This window comes from Macrobrachium nipponense, chromosome 30, assembly GCF_015104395.2.
Source record: "Macrobrachium nipponense isolate FS-2020 chromosome 30, ASM1510439v2, whole genome shotgun sequence".
In the NCBI taxonomy this organism is placed as follows: domain Eukaryota; kingdom Metazoa; phylum Arthropoda; class Malacostraca; order Decapoda; family Palaemonidae; genus Macrobrachium; species Macrobrachium nipponense.
This window is the reverse complement of record NC_087218.1, coordinates 42,391,906-42,414,808: the sequence shown is the minus strand read 5'-3', so window position 1 is coordinate 42,414,808 and position 22,903 is coordinate 42,391,906. Positions and strand designations below refer to the sequence as shown.

Below are 22,903 nucleotides of genomic sequence, written 5' to 3'. Positions count from 1 at the left end.
AAAGATCCTTTCGGACTACAGTATCAGTACAGATAGGATGATATGTGCCAATAGACCAGACGTGAAGTCAATTGTCAAAATCAAGAAGAAAGTACTATCACACATTGATGTCGTAATACCATGGGACACCAGAGTAAATGAGAAAGAAATAGAAAGAATTTATTAGTATCAAGACCTGAAAATAGAAATAAGAAGGATATGGGATATGCCAGTGGAAATTGTACCCATAACCATAGGGAAACTAGGAACGCTCCCAAGCTCTCTGAAAAGGAACCTGGAAAAATTAGTTGCGGAGTGTGGTCCTGGAAACAGCGCACATATTTAGAAAAGGGATGGATTCTTATAAAGGCAGGATGTAACCCGCAACCCCACCTGTAAAACTGCCCAGTCAAATAGGATGACTGTAATAATAATAATAATAATAATAATAATAATAATAATAATAATAATAATAATAATAATAATAATAATAAAAAAAAAAAAAAAAAAAGAAAAAAAAAAAATGATGATGATGATGTCTTCACTCTACATACTGGTTAAAGGGAAATAGAGGCTACACACAGTGTGTACATTGCGATTACCCACAACTCCACACGAGTAATACCTCCGAATCTGAAGCCTTTTTTTGTAAGCTTTAACCAGTCCCAGTTGCTCTTATAGATATTACTTGTAACATGAAAGTTTGTATCCTCGTAAGATCAACTATTTTACATCAAGTTTATGATGGCACGCCCACAGCATGACGAGATTGTTGGCTACATTCATGCAAATTTTTCTACATAAGAGCTCTTGAACGTGGTTCACAAATTCCTGGAAACTGTTTGTTTCTCTTTACTACTGAAGGACTTTTTCAATAACATTCAAGGTGACGACTTAAGACCTTCCCTATTTGGAAAACATTTGGAATGTAAATAGGGGTAAAGTAAATGCCATATAATTTTATAATTTTTTTTTATGTACTCTATTACATGGAATTTAACTTAACGACATAAACAGGTTACTAGAAAATTCAACTAAAGCTTATACTTTTGGTGCATAAGAAAATAGATATCTATATAAATTATATCAGATACCTTAAACTAAAGCATAACCTAAATACACAAACATACTGGTAACAAAATAATGGTACATAATTTACCAATGAGAAAATACTGCAGTTTTAGAATGACGAAGTAGTAACACTAAATGGCTGAAAATCCTTCTCATTGCCAGACTTTGACTTACTGGTTATTTTCATTATATCTGCTATTGTCAAAAAGTACATAGAGGTACAGTTCTAAATAATTACACTTAATAACCAGGTAATGAGAGGAAAGAGGGTACAATGCTCAAAATTCTGGGAGCTAGGACACTAACTGCAGATATGAATGTTTCTCATTAATTTTATTTTAATAATCTATTGATGCCATGCTTGTGCAGTACCATAAATTTTGAAAAACTTAACAAAATTTTCCCTAATGGTGAATAATGTAGTGTGAAGTTTGGTACCCTGTAAATAAAACAATTATGCAACAGACCAACCATTTCTAAGGTTTGCTCCATAGCCCATAACCTTACCATTACGATTGAAACGGTCTCTACCCTCCTCTCTCACCCTGTCATAACGTTCCTTCATCCTCATCAAATCGTGAGGTACTTCCTGGAAAAAGATAAATTAATCATGAGTAGTTGTGAATAATGCTAAGAAAATTTTAAAAAAACTGAATCCTATTTGTAATAAGAAAAACTACATCTAGGACAATCTTGACCAGTAGATTCCTTTGCTATTTTTAAGGTGTGGTGTCAAAACTATAAGATGACAAACAACAGAACTTTCCCTGCAAAACAGATAAAATTTTCATCAAGATTACTTCAAAATCTAAAGGTTTTACAGTCAGTCCTTTAATTACAACTGTATGCTTTATGATATTGAATTTCCAATTTACAGTTGCAATAGCAAGAGAACACATTTGGCATATTGTACACCAAAATTTAACATTACGATTTTTCCCATGATAGCTGGGGCATCGCTCCAAGTCTCTGTCTACCTCACCTTTGCTAGAACAAATGTTATGTTGCATTCCAGTGTTACCACTATTTTGTTTTGGCTACCCTCTTGTATCTATAATGGCTATGAAAGGCCCCTGTGATCCTTATGATAATAGTAAGATGAAGAGGAAGATAATTAACTCTTTAGTATCATGTGGTAACTTAGGCTTCCACAATAAGAAATCTTGACCTTCTTGAAGGATAAGAAACAAATTAATAATGCCACGAAATCTTTGGCATCAGTTGCATCCACTGTTATCACAAAGGAAATAGCTGAGCTGATCAACATTATTACTTAAGATGTACAGTGGACCCCCCTATTCGCGTTCTCCAGATTCGCGGACTCACACATTCGCGGATTTCTCTTGGGAACGTTTCCCTGCATTATTCGCGGAAAATTCACGCATTCGCGGTATTTTTCTATGATGAATATCCACAAATTCCTGGTTTTTTTATGAATTTCATCATAAAATGCACTTTTTGTGATAAAACTATTAAAAAAACCATGTAGGAAAATTTTTAGTGGGTTTTTCTAGTTTTAACTAACAAAATAGGCTGTTTTTAGCATTTTTATAGGGGTTCCAAACATTCGCGGATTCTAACTATTCACGGGGGGGTCTGGTATGCATCCCCCGCAAATACGGGGGGACTACTGTACGACCATACAGAATTGTGCCACTCAGCCTACTAAACAGTGTGCCTAACTTTCCAGCAAATCATAGATGGTTCCAATAATTAAAAAGGCTTCTTAATTTTTACAATGTGAATGTCGGTGAACAATTATTCAATGAAGATGAAATGAGCCTGCTCTGGAGGCCTATGCCAAGTGTTCATATATTCATGCTTTTTGATGGAAATATTATAACTCTTGGTTTAGTTGATTGTTTGTTTGTTTGTTTGTTTGTATGGTGTTTTTACGTTGCATGGAACCAGTGGTTATTCGGGGAGTCTTGGTTTAGTTGAAGCCTATCTACAACTCTTGGAACCAAAGAGAATTCAGATATGTGAGTAAGCATAAAATACTGATTATTTTCTTTATACAGTGGTACCTCGACATACAAAAGGCTCTACTTACGAAAAACTCGAGATACGAAAGCAAATACGAAAAATTTTACAGCTCTACATGCGAAAAGTTTTCAAGATACGAAAGGTTGTTGCTGTAAAGTCCCGAGATCCGCCCGGACCACCGAGAAAAATTTTAAAACTCCGCGCCGCCAACTGAGTAAACTCGCCACCATCCTCCCGCTCTCCCATTGGTTCCTGATGCTAGTCACCCCATAAGGTCCTGCTCTACTATTGGTCAGCATCTACCCATTGTGCTTTAAGTATTCTATTGGTAAAAGGATGCTGTAAATTGAAAAACTTATTCATGCAATACATTTAATAAAAAAATAAAAAACATTAGGTAAAGATAGAATAAAGAAAAGAAATGAATGGTTATTATACTGTTTGGTAGTTTCAGTAGTTGAAGAGAGATAATGATAATTTGCGGCTTACTGTGTACTAGGAAAAGTGATTGCTTGGCGATCGTTCGATACTCTAAGTGCTGGATGTAAACAGAAGTTTGGACGTTTTTTTTTTGTTTTTGTTTATTATAGTTAATGGTTACTTAATAATTATTTGAAATGAGTACATGCAATACATTTAATAAAAAAATTGTGAATTAGATATCATAAAATATAAAATAAATCAGACTGCCAACAAATACATATCTTTTAGAATTCTTCTTCTGTTTTATTATCACGTTACGTATACGTATGTTTCATTATAGATCTCAGTACTCGGTATCTCCATTAGGTAAAGATAGAATAAAGAATAGAAATGAATGGTTATTATACTGTTTGGTAGTTTCATTAGTTGAAGAGAGATACTAATGAAAATTTATGGCTTACTGTGTGCTGGGAAAAATGATTGCTTGGCGTTCGTTCGGTACTCGTAAGAGGTAAGACGGGTAAGAGCTGAATGTAAACAATCGATTGGAAGGTTTTTTTTTTTTGTTTGTTTGTGTATTATAGTTAATGATTAATTAATAATTATTTGAAATGAGTACATACTGATTATTTATACATTTTATTGGCATATTCTAAGCTTTTAGCTCTTAGGTTTAGATGTCAGAATCATAGACTAGGCTACAGTAGCAACCACTAACATAGGCTAGGCTTATTGCTAAGGGACATATGCTAAAGTCCTAATAATATATGCAGTAAAAATGGGGTTGAACATTACATGCAGTTGAATATTACTCAAGTATGTACAATATTTTGCCTTTTTGTAGTCATATTTCTTCCGTTGGATCGGCGTCGTAACCCTAGAACATGTGTTTTAGGCCTGGAAATATAATTTACTGTGTTGTTTTTGGAGGGCTTGGAACGGATTAGCCATTTTACATGTAAAATGTGGTCCAAGATACGAAAATTTCATGATACGAAGGGCGCCTCGGAACGGATTAATTTCGTATCTTGAGGTTAAAAGTTAAGTATATCTTAGTTTAACCAGACCACTGAGCTGATTAACAGCTCTCCTAGGGCTGGCCCGAAGGATTAGATATTTTTACGTGGCTAGGAACCTATTGGTTACCTAGCAACGGGACCTACAGTTTATTGTGGGATCCGAACCACACTATATCGAGAAATGAATTTCTATCACCAGAAACAAATTCCTCTGATTCCACATTGGCAGAGCAGGGAATCGATCTTCGGACCACCGGACTGGCAGCCGAGCTCGAAAACCACTCGTCCAGCGAGGAACTTAAATGTTTCAATTTATGGTGAATTTATGAAATAAACTTTTTCCTTACGTCCGTGCGGTAACTCTTCCGAAAAAATCATAAATTCTTTTTGTCCTATTGTCGTAATGTTTGCACCATTTTAAATTAGCCGTTACATAAAGTTTTATATACAAAAATGTGTATATACCAAAATGATCGCAATTTAGTGTACAATACAACAGGAAAAAAATTAACTCGTTGGCTTTAACCATTTTGCTCACAGCGCGATTTGAATGCAATTATATATGGAATTTTGTTTTTGCACTATCATATACATATCCCATTATTTATATACGAAAATATTTTTTTTCATTTCTGATGGTTGCATACTAAACTTCACGCAATGACAAAAAAAGGAGCCAAAAATGAACTCAATCTTGAAAACTAAGCGTGCTGTGATTTTTTAGAAAAAAACATTTTTGTCGCTTTGGCGCTCACTCCCAGACCCCGCCGGCATACGGGAGACGATTTTTATTATACCCCTTCAGTGTTAAAGGGTTAATCTACTATTTGCCTAACACATTTACAAATACAGTGGACCCACTGTATTTGCATACTCTGGATTCATGGAGTTCTCTCTAGACCATATCTACCCATTATTTGCGGTAAATTCACCTATTTGCTGTATTTTTTCTATGAGATCCACAAATTCCTGTTTTTTTTTTTTTATATATCATAAAATGCACTTTTTGTGGTACAACTATTAAAAAGCCAGGTACAATGGTACCTCAAGATACGAAATTAATCCGTTCCGAGGCGGCTTTCGTATCATGAGCTTTTCGTATCTTGAACCGCATTTTACATGTAAAATGGTTAATCCGTTCCAAGCCCTACAAAAACACCCCAGTAAATTTTATAATAAAGCTAAATTGACCAATAAACAACAAAATACTACAACAATTTGGACCATTCAATACCGAACTTAATACGTCCTAGTACTAATATGTACATACCTGTAAATAAAGTGTATTAGTGTACATGGTATACAAGAAATACTGTACGTACATACGTACGTATGTAGTAAAATGTGGAAGCTTACCTTTCGAGTGAGGCTATCTCCAAAAGTGGCGACAGAGGAGGAGGACAAATGGCAGAAAACTTCTTATAGTACGAACACTTAACTTTACGAAACACATTAAAAAGTGTCAGGAAACATAAACTAAACTTTATGAAACACATTAACAATACTGTAACACTTAACTTTACAAAAAAAAACTTAATTTTTAAATTTGTTTTTCTTTTTTTGATTTTTACATTTTTTTTTTCTTTTTACTTTTTATTATTTTTTTAAACAAAATTTCAATTTCTTCACCACTTTCAACTTTGTTTTTTCGTAGTATTAATTGGATCTTCCATTTTGCTTACTCCTACTAAAGGCCTCTTTAAAAAATAACTATCCAAGGAAGATTGCTTCTACCTACTTTTCACAATGTTCCTGAAACGACTCAGGCAAACGTCATCTTACTGTGCAAGTATACGACCTGTGTAAGCCTTTTCAGGGTGTCTCTTATCTACAAATGCTTCACCTTATGAAAAGCAGCTAGAGCATCCTTAATTTCTGCTGTTGTCATAGGGTCATCCTCCTCCTCGCTGCTGCTAGAGAACTCTTCTTGAACGACGTTATGTTGCATGGCCTCCAACTCCTTCAGGTCATCCGTCATAAGCTCCTCGAGAAGGCCATTGATGTCATCCTCGTCGACGACCAGCCCCGTGGACTTTCCGAGTGCAACGATCTCATCAAGATCTGGTTGCGAAACGGTTAAAGATCGTCAACTGTTCCTGAATCTGCAGCACCAGCTTCGCCCACGTCGAATCCCTCAAAGTCTCGGGCGGATACGGCATCAGGCCAGTTTCCTCCACGAAGAATTCAAGGTTCACCTTGAAACCTCCTGCCAAGCTTGATTGATGAGTCGGATGCATATCACAACATCGAAATGCTCCTTCCAAAATTCACGCAAGGTGAGGTTTGTGGTATCGGTGATGTCGAAACATCTCTTGAAAAGATGTTTTGTATTCAGCTTCTTGAAGTTCGATATCACTTGCTGGTCCATGGGCTGGAGGAGAGGGGTGGCGTTAGGCGGAAGATAAAGAACCTTGATAAAAGAATACTCAGCTAGGATATCTTCCTAGAGGCCAGGAGGGTGAGCAGGGGCAATGTTCAACAACAGCAGACATTTCAGAGGGAGGCGCTTCTCTTCCGAGAATTTCTTCACTGTTGGGCCGAAACACAGATTTACGCACTCCGTGAACAAAAGTCTTGTTACCCAGGCCTCTTCCTGCATGATGTATGTCCGACGAGGCATTTTTTTTTCCAAAAAAGGGCAGTCTCATCACAGTTGAAGACTTGCTGAGAACTGTAGCCTTCCTTGATTGTCATCTCGTCGAACGTCTTAACAAAGGCTTCAGCCGGTTTCTATCCAAGCTGGCCGCCTCCCCATGCTGCACCACCGAATGGATGCCAGTCTGTTTACGGAATTTTTCGAACCACCCATGAGAAGCCTTGAACTCTGGGGTTGGCGTCGATGTCCCTTCTCCTCCGTCGTCTTCCGCCTGGGCAATCGAATCGCCGAAAATAGCGCTGGCCTTATGGGAGATTGCCGGTTTGGTTATCGTATCGCCAGCGATTTCTTTGTCTTTTATCCAGACAAGCAGCAACCTCTCCATCTCATCATGCATGTGGCTCCTCTTGCTAGACAAAATAGTCACGCCCTTGGAAGGTGTAACTGCTTTGATGGCATCATCCTGTTTATGGATGGTGCCTATTGTCGACGGATTTCAGCCGTATTCCTTGGCGATCACACTCAATCACATGCCAGCTTCATACTTTTTTAGTATCTCCATTTTTGTTTCCAAAGAAAGCATCCTCATCTTTCCTACTTCAACTTTCTTGGGACCCATGACTACGTATATACTGTACATAATTAAGTTATGTAGTACGTATATGTATGAAGTAAAGTTCTCACACAACAGAATAAAATAGTGCTACAACGAAATCCCTAACGAATTTACGTTAATAAACGAAATCATATAGAACGAAGGAATTCTGCATACTTACAATACCGATGATGCCGCCAAGTGGCTGAAAAAGCACGCCGCTACGTAGAGCACCATGGGAGAGATGCTGACCAATAAGAGAGCAGGATCTTACGGCGGTGACTAGCATCAGAAACAAATGGGAGAGTGGGAGGATGGTAGGGAGTCTACTAAGTTGGCGGCGCATGAGTTTTAAAATTGTTATCGGTGGTCCGGATGAATCTTGGACTTTACAGCAACAACCTTTCATATCTTGAACAATTTTCGTATGTAGAGCAAAAAAAATCCTCGTATTTGCTTTCGTATCTCGAGTTTTTCGTAAGTTGAGCCTTTCGAATGTCGAGGTACCACTGTATAAAAAGTTTGTGGGTTTTTCTTGAGTTTTAAATACTAAAAAAGGTAGTTTTCAATGTTTTTCCAGGCGTTCTAACTATTCGCGGGGGCTCTGGTACACATCCCCCGCGAATACTAAAATAACAGGACATGTGTACTTTTATTATACTGTGAACATTAGAACTCAGTGTCCCTCACTGTATAAGAATCACTTTAAAACATTAAAACTGAAAAAACCATGGATTAAAAGGATTAACTTGTCCAGAGTGGCAAGGCTGGCAGGAAATAACACCCCAAATGGAACAACACCTACTGCACGTTATGTGAGGGTCGGTCGCTGCCGAAGCCAGAAAACGACAACACAGAAAACCTGGAACTCCGGGGCACATACGCTGACACCGAGAAGGAGCAGAAGAAGCCATAATATCAGCCAAACGCACACACACACACTAAACACTAGTGAAATGAGCAATGAACGAGGAAAAGGCCAAGAGAGGTTAACACGACTCTTGCCCAGGCGGTCAAAAGAAAGACTGATGCGTGATCATAGGCGAATTGTCTTCAACCATCCTTCAACCGATCTACGCATGCGTTGCCAGACATCACAAGATTTCTTGCTTTCATCTGTTTTTTAACCAGATCCAGCTAGGCACTAGAAATTATCCTATTGTTAAGACCTCAGGTTTGTTCGTGTATGAGCAAAGGTGAATTTGGCAACTTTAACACTGTTTTAGCTCCGCCCTGCCATTCCATTTTGGGAGCAGTCAAATTTCTTTAAATGATGTATATTAAATTGATATAAATATTTTCTTACCTGATCAGACTTTTCAAGTATTTCTATTAACTTCCCTGAAACTTTCCAATCATCTCGACACATAAGGGTTAAAGCTTCTCCAGATCTGCCAGCTCGGCCAGTTCTCCCAACTCTGTGGACATATTCTTCCATATCCCTTGGGCAATCATAATTTACAACATGTCTGAGGAAAAGGATATGAAATTTGAAATAAAAATCAATAAATATACAAAATATAAACCCGTATCTCAGCAACCTCAGTTCATTATTTGTATTTGCATTGCACTCAAATTTAATAAACAGAAACAGAACAAAAATCCACAACAGATGATAAAGATGAACTTACGTTATATCATTTATGTCTATTCCTCTTGCTGCAACATCAGTCGCAATCAATACTTTACTCCTTCCTGATTTTAACTGACGAAGTGAATATTCGCGATCGCGCTGATTTCGGCCACCATGCATACTTTCCACCTAAAATATAAAAATTATAGCTATAGCTTTTAACTTAAAAGCAATGGATAAGAGATTAATCAAAAGCACACAAACTGCAGTGCAATGGTAAGACATTACAAATGATATAAGTGAAGTTTAATTACTATAGTAGAGAAGTAAATATTATAAGCAAAACAATGATGGTAGGATCAAAAGGTGGGATATTAATATGAACATGATTATATTCAAGTGCAATTCTATAAAAACTACAATTGGAAAAAGAAATTGGATTTTCTTATTTGTACCCTTATTATATTGTCCCTTAAAAGCAAAGATTGTGGCATTGCCTGCAGAACCCAATAATCCATCTATTTCAGAAACCTTAGTGGTTTGGCTACTTCACTAGAATACTGCCTTGTTATCGTTCAACAAATTCCACCACATAACATAGCAATAAATATGACAATTTGTCCAAAATTGCATTTTTCCTAACTATACAAACCTGAGGTCCTTTTACAATAGGAAGGTACTAGCGGCAGCTGGATAGGTCGTAAGCTTTCGAACAAGGGGTTCGGTAGTTAACTGCTTGTCCGACAGGCGCGCGCGCGACTGGGAGGAGGTAAACAGAAACAAATCACTTTTGCTTTTGGCCCAAGCAAAAACTGCAGAGTGAGGGGTGGCATGAGGTGGGACTATGTGTAAAAGGACCTCAGGTTTGTATAGTTAGGAAAAATGCAATTTTGGACAAATTGTCATTTGTTCCGACACGGCATACAAACCTTCGGTCCTTTTACAATAGGAAGACACTTCTTGGTGGGAGGAATCTGAGTCTTTTGTGAAGAGACTGGTGTTCGCCCAACCTTGGAATGCCTCCCTGGTCGTAAGAGCGAGGGAGGGATCCAAGCCTCTGTCCGATTGATCGGGGTGTGCACCGCAGGATCAATGGTCAGACCTCTGGACCAAGTACTAAGAGAGAGGCAAGCGTATCTCTTCGTACCAGCAAACAATAACAAGTTCCTATTTGCAAGAGGCAACATAAAGTTATGGTTTGTCTCTTGTTGGCATCCACTTCCCCCCCCCCTTGTAGGAGGAAAGTGGTGGATATTTCGCTCCCATCCCTAGTGAAAGGGATATGGATGGGGCTCTGTCGAGTAGCTCACCGGCATCTCGTCCTTATCCAGCAAGGTGATGACCGTATCCCTCTACCCACAGGTAGAGGGGGAGAAAAAGATAGGAAGAGAAGCCAGTCACTCTCATTCACTTATCTATTCTTACAGTCACACCAGGACTCGATGCTGTTCAGCCTGCTAGGGTCTGGGTTAGCTACACAACGTGTTGAGCAGCCACCACGGGTCCCAAGGAAAACGATCCAGGACCTGTGGGCAATATCCAAAAGGTAGAAGGAGGTGCCAGTGGTCTGGTTGTACCAGACCCCTGCCTTCAGTACCTGCGCCACGGAGAAGTTCTTGTGTAACTCGAGGGAGTGTACTTCTAGGACATCTTGGTGCTGACGAAGAGTCTTCAACACTCAGCCTGGGATGTCGAGTTTCTTCAGAAAGCGCGGTCGCGCTTTCACAGGACAAAGCAGCATCTCCTTCGCATCGAAGGCGGTGAAGTCCATTAGGGAGGGGATTGTGAAGGACTCTAACCGATCGTCAGGAACCGAAGGGTCAGAGTCTTCGCTACGAATTCGGTACGAAATCGAGCGTCACGAATCCCCATTCCCCTGGATGCTTGACTTCGCAGGAAAAGTCATGCAATTACCTCAGAGGAAAAGAAGGGAATGGTCGTATGACCTATCCCTCTTCTCGACTTCGGTGATGTCCTGTACCCATACTGGTCTATCCGTCTGCAGCGAAGTTGTTCTTCTCGGTAGTGGATAGGACACCGACACTCAATGGTGGGTGTCTGATGGTATGGGTACTGTGACAAGCCGTTAGGACGAAGAAAAGACTGTTATGGAACAACCGAACTAAGTCCACAGCGAAGTTCGTAACAGACTTGGGCGCTCTGACAGCTGCCGACTGACTGCGTTCGGTAGGAGGCAAGTTGTCCAAGCACCCACCGAGCAAGTCACGTGACCTTCGCCTTAAAAGGGTTATGCCAAGAGACTAAACAAATAATTTGTTCGTCACCGATGCCAGAAGGCAAGGTGATGACTCTCTTAAGGCATGTGCCCAACAGGCGAAAGTCAATTGCCTTCTATGAGACCGTGTCCCTGATGGCAAGATATCTCATAGTATAGTTGATTCTCGGCTAAGGAGAAACAACACTATGTGTCGTTGAAGACGAAGGTGTACAGAAAATGCAACCTACGTCTTCACAGCTGAACCGAGAGAAGGATTCTCAAGATTCTGAACCTGTGCTACAAAGACTGAAGAACTGCTTCTCATGGGCTGAACATTTGGAAGTAGAGCTGTCAGGTCGGAGAGTAGGCGATGTCTTCTGACATATCTGTTAATTCGGGGCGAGCAATGAATAATTGCACACCTACGAATAAGAGATATTTTGAAGACAAACTCAGATGTCTGCAAAAATCATTCGCATTATCGCGGTGCGATGCAGGCGGGTGACTAGTACAGACTTCTGTTACCGTGCGGTAAACAGAAAGATGAAAGAGTCCAAGAGTATCTCTGTTGAAAATTCTCGCAATGTCGAAGGCGATGAAATCGAGCGTCACAGCAGTAGATGGTCCTTCATTATTGCGAGAATCCCCGTTAATCAGAGACCTAAGTCCATGATTGTTGGGCAGAGATACGGTTCGGTAGTCAATCAAACCAGGGGAGAGAGAGACGTAACCGACCAGTGCATCTCGAGACCTAGCTGATACTGAGCCGCGTATCAGGCAGTTCAATACGCAGTAGCTCTCGGTGACTCGTCATTCTGAGTTGCCAGGTAATCCATTATTCCACGAAGGAATGCGTTCGGCTAGAACCATCGAGCATAAAGAATACGCTCAAGCAATTATATTTAACCGAAACGGATTTCGGTAAATACAAAAGCTGATTTGGTGTTGTCATGACAATACCAAGTATCTAAAATCGAACTGATAACTGCTGGGAGTTGCAGGCAACCCCGAGTTGCAGTTCAATTAAGATACAATTCGTCTCGGTCACAACCGTAGAGTTAACTACGGTATGCGCCTACCCCCCCGACAATTCAACTGTTAAAAGAATCATGTCGCGAGGGTAATATACGTAGTATATTTGTAGGTTCTGTACCACGACCTCCATCCTAAATTCTTTTCTCTCGAGGAATGAGAATAAGGATTGGTGGAGATCGACCGCCTTCGTTCTCTAGTCAAGAGAGTGAAGGAGAAGTCTTTCCCAAAGGAAAGCTTCAATGGTGAACAGAATACCGAAGACGATAGTTCAAGCCAAACTGGAAGTTCCCGTCCGTTCTCTATTCCAGGTTAATCGCCTACTGTGAGATACTCTTCTTTCAGCAGCAGTCTTCTTCCAAATGCTAGAAATTACAGGAATTCGAGCATAAGCGAGGTTCCCGATTATCGTGTAACAATTATCGGGGATTCTCGCTCACTTTGGACCGTGGTCTCGCCTAAGTGTTTGGAGATCGTAAAAAACTCGAACACTGAGTGCGCTAGAAATTCCGTAGAATTCTAAGCACTCTGCGAAACCCCCCACCGAATTCGTCAAACGATATCGGCTGGTGGTCCTCTCGATTCCCGTAGAAATCGAGAAAGGGGCAGGATCCCTCCTCAACGACCGGGGCTTACGTCAGGTAGGACCCGAAGGTCCCCCCGGTCGCGCAGCCCCTAACGTGGGATCTTACAGAGAAATCTCTGTAGGATCCCTCCCCTTTCCCTCGTAGCCGTAAGGAGAGAGGGAATGGGGGAGGAATTGGATACTGGCTCGCCTTCCCAGCGGAACTAGCAGTTGGAGAAGAAAAGGAGCAGCCATCGCCTTACGGCGATGGCCTCTCAGAGCCTGGGAAAACGTATCGTCAGGAGAAAACGTTTTCCCGAGGAGGGTTACGAACTCATACTGTAGGTAAGGGTCTGCCGCCACTGTGAACGTCGTCTGGGTGGGGCTGATCGACACCTGACAGGAGAGAGCCGATACCAGTCCTCCGACTTCATTTCCAGTCCTCGTCGAGGTCGAAACCTCAGAGGACCGAATGGGGTATTCAAATACGGTGTCCGAAGACACGTAGAAACGCCTCTGTCGCAGTAGAGGAGGTGAAGTAGCTTGTTCGACCGGCCAGAACTGAGAGAGCCTTCTTGTCCGGAGACGAGAGACTACCTGGTTCCAACACAGTCGGCAAGCTCGATCGCGGCAGACCCACCGTCGATTTGGGTTCCCTCTCGGGCCCCAAAACGACTCGAGCCGAGACGTGGCTCTGCTGGTGGGAGCGGCGATCCTTCCCCGAGGTCGTTGTGCTGACGAATCAGCGCCATAACCTCGGCAAAGTTCCTCTGGATCTCGGAAGTCACAGCATCTTGCAGAGTGGGGGGACCGTTAAGCCCTTCGAACAAGAGCATATTCCGAGAACCTTCCTCCTTAAGAATGGGGGAACAGCGACAGCCCTCTTCAGTCTTCTCCATCCACTTGCGCATACGTCCTGGCCAGTCCAAGAACCGTGCCTGGCACGTAGGGCGTCGTGGTGGGATCATGAGGGGCGCACCCCTCACGATCACTCCTCAATACCTCGCTCCTCCCGGTGTAACCCGAGGAGGTTGAAGGTACGGGAGAGGCAGACCTGACGCTCCCTCCTCGCTCGCTGGCAGAACCAGCTAGGGCTTGGAGGGCTGCAGGCGATCGTCAACCCGCGGGGGTGGCGATCGAGCTGCAGGCCTGGTCGAACCGTCTCGCTGTGGAGAACGGCTGGACTGAGCACAGCGGCCCCGATCTCGAGTGTCAGAAGAGCTGGTGCTGGTTGCCGTACCCGATCGCTCTCTGTGAGAGCGACGGTCAGGCGACCTGCAGGCTCCACTGTCACAGTGAGAACCGGTGCTTGTACTGACGGCACGTCACGTCGCTGGTTCCAGCCGTGGCTGGCACCGGCGAACGGGAGGGACCTCTTCCCAGCCTCAGCCCGTGGCCCGGTCGTGGACCGTTCACGTCCCCGGGTAGCCAGCTGGTCGCCGCGAGAGCGAGAGCTGGTTCTGGTGAGAGTCGTGTGAGCGGCTGTCACCAGTCTTCCGCCCCGTTGCCGTGAACCTGACGCTGAGCGAGCTCCGAGGTCTGGTTCCTGGCTGCACGGTCGCTGGTAGGCGACCGTACACTCGGTACCTCCCGCGAACGAGAGGCCGAGACGGACCCTGATGCAGTGGCAGAACCACTGACACCAGGCGAGGAAGTACCGGTGTTAGCCGGTACCCCTCTGGTCCCCGTAGTCTTCTTCCTTGCGGAAGAAGAGACGGGCCCCGCTCCCGAAGGAGCAGGAGGACCAGCGGAAGGAACCCTCCCGTCCCACCGAGGTGAGACGGGCCCCGAGAAGCTCCCGAGGGAGACTTCTTAGGAGGGAGGAGGCAACCTTCTTCTTCCTCGGCTGTGAAGCCTTAGAAGTCGAAGGGGAAGAGGCGGCAGCCGACGACGATGAAGATGACGACGACGACGACGACACCTTCCTCCTCTTCTTCGTCAGCTTCCTCAGGACAGACGTAAGATCTGCTATCCAGGGCGGAGCCGGGGCTGCTGTCAGCCGAAGCCACAGGGCCCGGACGCACCTGTACAGACAGACCAAAGTCTGGGGTAGTACCACCACGAACAGGGACGACGTCAGCAGGTATGGGCATCTCAGGAACAGCAGGCACAGCCAGCACAGCATCGGTAGGGACAGCCAGCGCAGCAACGGCAGGGACAGCCAGCGCAGCAACGGCAGGGACAGCCAGCGCAGCAACTGCATGGACAGTCAGCCCAGAATCGGCAGGTACGGCAGGCAGCACCGGAAAACACAGGAATGAGCAGCAGCCAGCAACATCCTGGTACCGGCGGCAGGTCCAGGGGCGAGCTCTAGGCAGCGGAAGTGTGGTCGCGGCAGCGCGGCAACCACGAGCGGCGGCGGCACGCCCCCTCTCGGTACGGCGAACGGCACTTCACAGCGGCTGTAGGCAAGACTGTTACCATGTGATGCGAGTACACCAGGTGAGGAGGGACGTCGTCACCTGGAGAGCGTGGTACACCACTCCATGGGTGACCGCAGTAGGCCCAGACATAGAACCGCAGCCCCTGGACAACTAGCACGCCCTGCAAATGGAAGGACGCCCATACCTCACCAAGGTCCACCCTCGTGGCAGTAGCACCTGCGGAAAATAACAGTAGTAGCAATTAGTGGGGGGGAAGTCCCCTCGCGCGGGGGGTGAGCCCTCTCCGAACGAGTGGAAGACCCCGAATACAATTGTACATCGGGCACCCCTCCCACCCCGCGCTCGACGGATCGGGCGAGGAGAAGAACGCAGATAACCTCCCCCCCCCCCCCCCCCAAGGGGAAGGGCCATCTGTGGGAGCTGAGCGGGGGGGGGTTCTCGTTCCCCACCCCCGCACAGCACCCATGTACCCAACAATAATAATAAGAGCCTGAGAGCAATCGTGCCCTCGGCCCGAATGCAAGGGCATAAGGATCAATTCCCTGGACTGAGCGGAACTTGAACCAAATAAAAATATTGATGCAATCAATTAACTAAAAAGGAAATTAAAATGGAAAAAGAATCTTGCATTACGATTCACTTCACAATGAATAAGGGCTCGGATCGAGCGCATTTGCGCCCTCGGTACCGAGCGCAAGGGTAAAAAGGATCCATTCCCGATTATGAATGGAAACCTTGATCCATAATGAATTGATGCAATCAAAAATATATATGAAAATGAAAAAGAATACTGCGCTTGCGATTTCACTTCATACAAATAAAAAGGGGAAGGATCAATCACGGGAAATAGCGGAAACATTGATCCAAGTAAACAATGCAATCTCAATAAAATATAAAATGAAAAGAACTGGACTTGCGATTTCACTTCATTCAAATAAAAAGGGGAAAGGATCAATTTCCGGGTAAGCTCGGAAATTGATCCAAAATGAGTATTGCTACAATCAAAATAAATATATGAAAATGAAAAAGAATACTGTACTTGCGATTCCACTTCCATACAGAATAAGTTTTCGTGCCGAGCGCATTCGCTCGGCAACGAGCATACAGGTCAAAAAAAATATAAATGAAAAGAGCACTTACGATTTTCATCTACACATTTCCAACCAAAATATACGCTCGGAGCGAGCGCTCTCCCGCCCTCGGCACCGAGCATACACAATACGAGGATCATTTTCTGGGAAAATGAATTCCCGCATTACGCCCTTTCGTCCCGGCACTCGGGTAATCGGAGGCGTGGAGAAACCAAGATCCTTTAATTCACAATTGAATTCAATGGAAATAAATATGAAATGATTGTACTTACAATTCAGTTTCACTAGATAAATAGAAAAAGAAAAACACAACCATGCGAAAGCAACGACGATGAAGCGGGCAGAGAGCGATGATACACGTCCACACGCCAGCAGGCCGAAAGCAAAAGTGGTTTGTTTACCTCCCAGTCGCGCGCGCGCGCCTGTCGGACAAGCAGTTAACTACCGAACCCCTTGTTCGAAAGCTTACGACCTATCCAGCTGCCGCTAGTACCTTCCTATTGTAAAAGGACCGAAGGTTTGTATGCCGTGTCGGAACAACAAAGCATTTCAGTCTACCAATAGGATCTTGTTTTACTAGTCAGCTGGTGACAGCCAAAGTATACCTTGCATGAGGTTTGTATCCCCTTTGGAACAAATATAATTTTAATAAGTATGGTTCAAGTATTTTAATATATAAAACTTTTGATTATTCTTGTACTCTTACATCCTGGGTACATATTTATGTAATACAGGCAGTCCTGGTTTATGATTGTTCTGACATAACACTGGAAACCTGTCATTACTGCCGATTGTCCCGGTTTATGCTGAGTTTCAACCAACAAGTCATAGGAACGCATCTCCATCATAACTGGGAGACTGCCAGTATATATATTTATATACATAACTGCTTTCACTATCCAATTTGTTAGTATCATGCTTATTGAAAGTATTCACTACATTTGGCCTCGTCTAGTAGCTGCAGCTTTGGCTACTATATCAGAAAAGCATGAAATCACAGCCCTGGATCAGATGGGATATTTCGGCAGAAAATGCATGAGGAAGAGTGGTAATATATTTTGCAATGTTGTGTATGGACTGTACTGAAGTTCACAAAATCAAACCTTTTTGTGCACTGATAGATATGACAAAGGAATGTCACTTGCAAGTTGTTATTAGCTGCAAATCATTGATAAAATCTATAAAATAAGTTCACATATAAATTTTATTAAAGTGGGTTTGTTTCACTCACAATGAGCTCTGGAATTTTTAGAGCTGTAAATATATTTATTTGCACTGTGCGCTACAGAATACAAAATCACTGTTTGGAAGTTATGAAAAATTCCTTTGCTTCATTTTGTATTAATGCCCACTTACCACGACCCCACTACAGTTCTTACACAAAATTTACTGCAACATCTAATACGGTTTGGTATTTTTACTCATGTACTGCATTCAATGCATTGTGTATTATATTTCATTACCTTCAAGGTAATTTGTGCTTCAATAAATATTTTCTAGTGTATGTGTTTGTGAGGGTTTATACATAAACAAGAATTATGTTACTGAATACTACACTCAAAACTGTGACCCTTGTGTATGTTGTGTGCACTGTACCCTATAGCAGTATGTAGTTCTAATACAGTATATACTCACAAGATGTATATAATACAACATAATTTGTCGAAAATTGTATTTTTCCTAACTATACAAACCTGAGGTCCTTTAACAATATGAATGGTACTTAGCGGCAGCTGAACCAGTCGTAAGCTTCGAACAAGGGAGTTCGGTAGTTAACTGCTTGTCCCGCAGTTGGCGGTCAGCTCGACTGCGAGGAGAGGAGTCACTTTGCTTTAGGCCCAGGAAAACGCAAAGTGAGGGGGTGGCATGAGGTGGGACTATATGTAAAGAACCTCAGGTTTGTATAGTTAGGAAAAATACAATTTTCGACAAATTGTTATTTGTTCCGATACGTATACAAGCCCTCGGTCCTTCAACAATAGGAAGACTCAATTATTGGTGGATGGAATCTGAGTCTTATGAACAGACTGGTGTTCGTCCTACCTTGGTTCCCTCCCTGGTTGTAAGAGCAAAGGGAGGGATCCTAGCCTCTGCCCAGCTGATCGGGGTGTGCACCGCAAGATCTCAGTGGTCAGACTTCTGGACCAAATTTATAAGAGGGAGGCAAGTGTACCTCTTATAAATAGCAACAAATGCAAGAGCTAGTTCCTACTTCAAGAGCCAAGATAAAGTCATGAGTTTGTCTCTTGCTGGCTTCCACTCCCCCCCTTGTTGGGGAGTGGGATAGGATGGAGCTCGGTTGTGTAGCTTACCTGCATCGGCCTCCTGTTCAGCGTAGTGACGACCACGGCCCTCTGCCCACAGGTAGAGGAGGAAGAACGAAGGAGGAAGAGAAGCCAGTCACACTCTCTTTCACTCGCCCATTCATGCAGTCACACAAGGATGCGATGCTGTTCTGTCCGCTCGGGTGTTGGGTAGACTACACAACTTGTTGAGCAGCCACCATGGGTCCCAAGGAAAAAATGTCCAAGGACCTGTGGGTAATATCCTGAAGGTAGAAGAAAGTAAAGGTGGTCTGATTGGCCCAAACCCCTGCCTTCAGAACCTGCGCCACGGAGAAGTTCTTGCGGAACGCAAGGGTTGGACCAATACCTCTGACTTCGTGGGCTCTCAGACGAAGGGTACAGGTGTCGTCACTACCATCCGCGTCGTACGCCCTCCTGATCACCTCACGTAGCCAGAAAGAAAGTGTGTTCTTGGAAACCTCTTTCTTGGTAACTCAAACGCTAACGAAGAGGCGTCGACACTCAGGCCTGAGGAGTCGAGTTCTCTTCAGATAGCGCCGTAGAGCCCTCACTAGGACAAAGCAGCATCTCATCCGTATCGTTGTTGGTAAAGTGCAATACGGAGGGGATTGTGAAAGACTCAAACCAGTTGTCAGGGACTGAAGGATTCAGAGTCTTCGCTACGAAGTTAGGGACGAAATCAAGCGTCACGGATCCCCATTCTCTGGAATGCTTGACGTTGTAGGAAAAACCATGAAGTTCCCCTACTCTCTTCGCCGATGCCAGGGCCAGCAAGAAGAGGGTCTTGAGGGTCAGATCCCTGTCTGACGACTCTCGGAGTGGCTCGAAGGGTCTGCGAGTCAATCTTTTAAGGACGAGAGTCACATCCCACCCTGGGGGCCTGAGTTCCATGGGTGGGCAAGACCTCTCGAAGCTCTTCATCAGGAGGGAGATCTCGAAGGAAGAAGAGATGTCCACACCTCCCAGTTTAAGGACTAGTGCCAGGGCAGCTCTGTATCCTCTAACTGCAGAGACGGAGAGGAGCTTCTCTCGGTGAAGAAAAACTAGGAAATCCGCTACCTGCTGAACAGTGGCTCTGAGAGGAGAGAGATCCCATCCACGACACCCACCACAGTAGACGGCCCACTTCCCCTGGTAGACAGCTGCAGAGGACTGTCTGAGGTATCCAGACATCTCTGTTGCTGTGCTGCGAGAAAAGCCTCTCGCTCGCAAGAGATGGTGGATAACAGCCAGCCGTGAAGACACAGGGACTCTACGGATCGGTGGTACCGCTCTACGTGTGGCTGGCACAGGAGGTTGTGCCAGGGGCGGAATCTCTCTTGGTGGTTTGGCTGTATTTGGGGGTCTTCCGTTCGCTCGGGGTGGGATCTGTCTCCCCCCCCCCGGCCGAGGGGTTAACACCCCCCTTCCTAACCCGAGTCTGTTCCCTTCTTCAGGTTTGCTTGCCGCGGGTGCAATCTTGACCGGGCCTGGTATTCGCTGGGGATACCAATGATTCAGAAAGAACGGGGGAAAGGCGTAAACAAAGAGGTTGTTCCATGGGTGTTAAGGGGCGTCCTCTGCAGCTGCCCAGGAGTTTTCTGTTGTGCCGGGTGGCGAATAGATCCACGACTGGACGCCCCAACAGGTTGAAGAGCCTTTCCACCACGTCTGGGTGAAGGGACCACTCGGTTCCTATCACCTGATCCCGACGGCTGAGCTTGTCTACTACTACATTCCTCTTGCCTGGAATGTAGCATGCTGACAGCTCTACTGAGTGTGCCATGTCATCAAGCTAGGCCACCCTGCTTGTTGATGTACGCCACTACCGTGGTGTTGTCGCTCATCAACACCACTGAGTGTCCCACCAGCAATCCCGGAACTCTTGGAGGGCGAAGAACGCTGCCTTGGGCTCCAGGACGTTGATGTGAAGGTGCTTGTTGTGATGATCCCACACACCCACAGCCAGCAACTCCTCCAGGTGTGTGCCCCATCCCTCGGTGTGTGTGTGTGTGTGTGTGTGCGCGAAGAAGCACTCCTCTTACGAGGTTCCCGTCGTCCAGCCACCAGGCAAGGTCCTGCCTCACCTCCTCCGTGAGGGACACGGGGAAGAAAGGCGGGTCTCTTGCCTGTGACCAACACTCCTTTAGTCTCCACCGTGGAGACCGCAGGTGAAGATGTCCATGAGGAACTAACTTCTCGAGAGACGACAGGTGACCGATCACGACAGGAACTGGCTTGCTGCCTCCCTGAACCTGCTGATCCGCGAATCTGCAGGGAAGATGCGCCCTGCTACCGTGTCGATCAGCATGCCCAGGTACTTCATCCTCTGCTTGGGCTCGAGATCCGACTTCTCGTAATTCACTTTGATCCCCAGATCGCGGCAGAATTCGAGGAGTAGGTCCCTGTCCTGTAGCAACTGCGTCCCGCTCGCCAGGACTAGCCAATCGTCGAGATACCTCAGAAGACGTATCCCTAACGAGTGGGCCCAAGACGACACCAGCGTGAACACTCGCATGAACACCTGTGGGGCGGTTGAGAGACCGAAACAAAGTGCCCTGAATTGGTACACCGTCCCGTCGAAGATGAAGCGGAGGTACTTCCTGGAGGATTGATGGATGGGTATCTGGAAATACACGTCCTACAGATCCACAGAAAGCATGAAGTCGTTCTCCCTGATGGAATCGAGCACTGATCATGCCGTTTCCATCGTGAACCGAGTCTGGCGAACGAATCGGTTCAAGGGGGAGAGACCTATCACCGGGCGCCAGGCCCCCAAGGACTTCTCCACCAGGAAAAGTCGACTGTAGAAGCCCGGCGACTGATCCCATACGATCTCCACAGCATGTTTGCTCAGCGTGGATTCTACTTCCTGCCGAAGAGCTTCGTCGTTGGTCGAACCAGGGACATACGTCTGAAGATGGACCGGGTTGGAGGTGAGGGGTGGCCGAGACTCGAAGGGTAGTAAATATCCCTCCCGAAGAACGTTCACTATCCAGGTCTCTGCTCCTTAGCGCTGCCTTGTTGCTCAATGGCTCGCCAGGCACCCCCCCAACTTCCGGCAGCAGTGAGGGGGAACGCCGTCCCTAGCGTTTCCTGCCTCTCTTCGGCTTCTTCCCAGACACTCCTCGAGAGAAGGACTGGTTATGGTGGTCGCTCCTTACCAAAGAAGTCGGAGGCAGAGTCTTTCTTCTGGGCTTCGACGAAGCAATCGTCTTAGCCGCGGAGGAAGCGCTAGCTAAACTCTTTGGCTTAGCCGCAGTCGCTCGAGGTTACCAAGCCACCTTCGAGACTGCCTGGTGGACCAGATTGGTCACTGCCATCAGAGCGCCGTTGTTCCACCACAGCGTCCACCATCTCTCTGGGGAAGAGAGAGGTGGAACTCCGCACCGGTCCGTTGTGAAGTCCCAATGCCGCCTCTCGCCCAGCCGCCCTGGTCACACGGGTGAGGACAGCATCCCTACGCCAAAGAACCAGGTTGGCCCACAGGTTAGCCGTCTGGTGGGCCAGGTAGGAGATGACCCTACCTCCAGACTGGCACAGTCTCACAAAAGCCAGGTCCCCTTCAAGAGTGATGTTCCCCAAGGAGGCCGTGGTTTTCGACACTGCGAGAGACCACAGGTAGAGCCAGGAGACTGCTTGGAATGCTGCCATAGTGGTAGATTCCAAGGCAAGTGCCTCCTGCTCTCTGGTTCTCTGACAGGAGCTGTTGCAGGGACACCCCAGGAGTTAGCCTAGCCAGCTCCGGGTTAACCTGTTTGGGCGGCAGAGGATCTTCTGAAGGCACGTAGAATCTCCTGTCGTGGTAGAGGCGGGGAAAGGAGCTTGGATGACCTACCAGACCGAAGCGAACCCTCCTGTCTGGAGACAAGAGCGTCCACCTGGCTCAGTACACTGTCAGCCAAGGCTGATCGCGGCAGACCCACCGTCGCCCTGGGTTCCTTTTTGGGACCCCGAACGACTCCAAACCCGATGTGGGCTCAGACGGTGGGAGCGGCAATCCTTCCCCGAGGTCGTTGTGCTGACGAATCAGCGCAATAACCTCTGAAAACGACCTCTGGATCTTGGGAGTGACTGGATCCTGGC

General features: G+C 45.3%; 1 protein-coding gene across 1 annotated transcript in view; it reads right to left on the bottom strand.

Moving 5' to 3' along the window:
• Nucleotides 1-934: 934 nt before the first annotated feature.
• The window catches only part of LOC135202471 (uncharacterized), a gene marked incomplete in the record, with an annotated part of 165,475 nt that continues 143,506 nt past the window's right edge, over nt 935-22,903 (bottom strand). Inside the window, 3 exon segments of the mRNA XM_064231879.1 lie at nt 935-1,639; nt 8,976-9,138; nt 9,301-9,431. Coding sequence (XP_064087949.1) covers nt 1,505-1,639; nt 8,976-9,138; nt 9,301-9,431 — 429 coding nt within the window.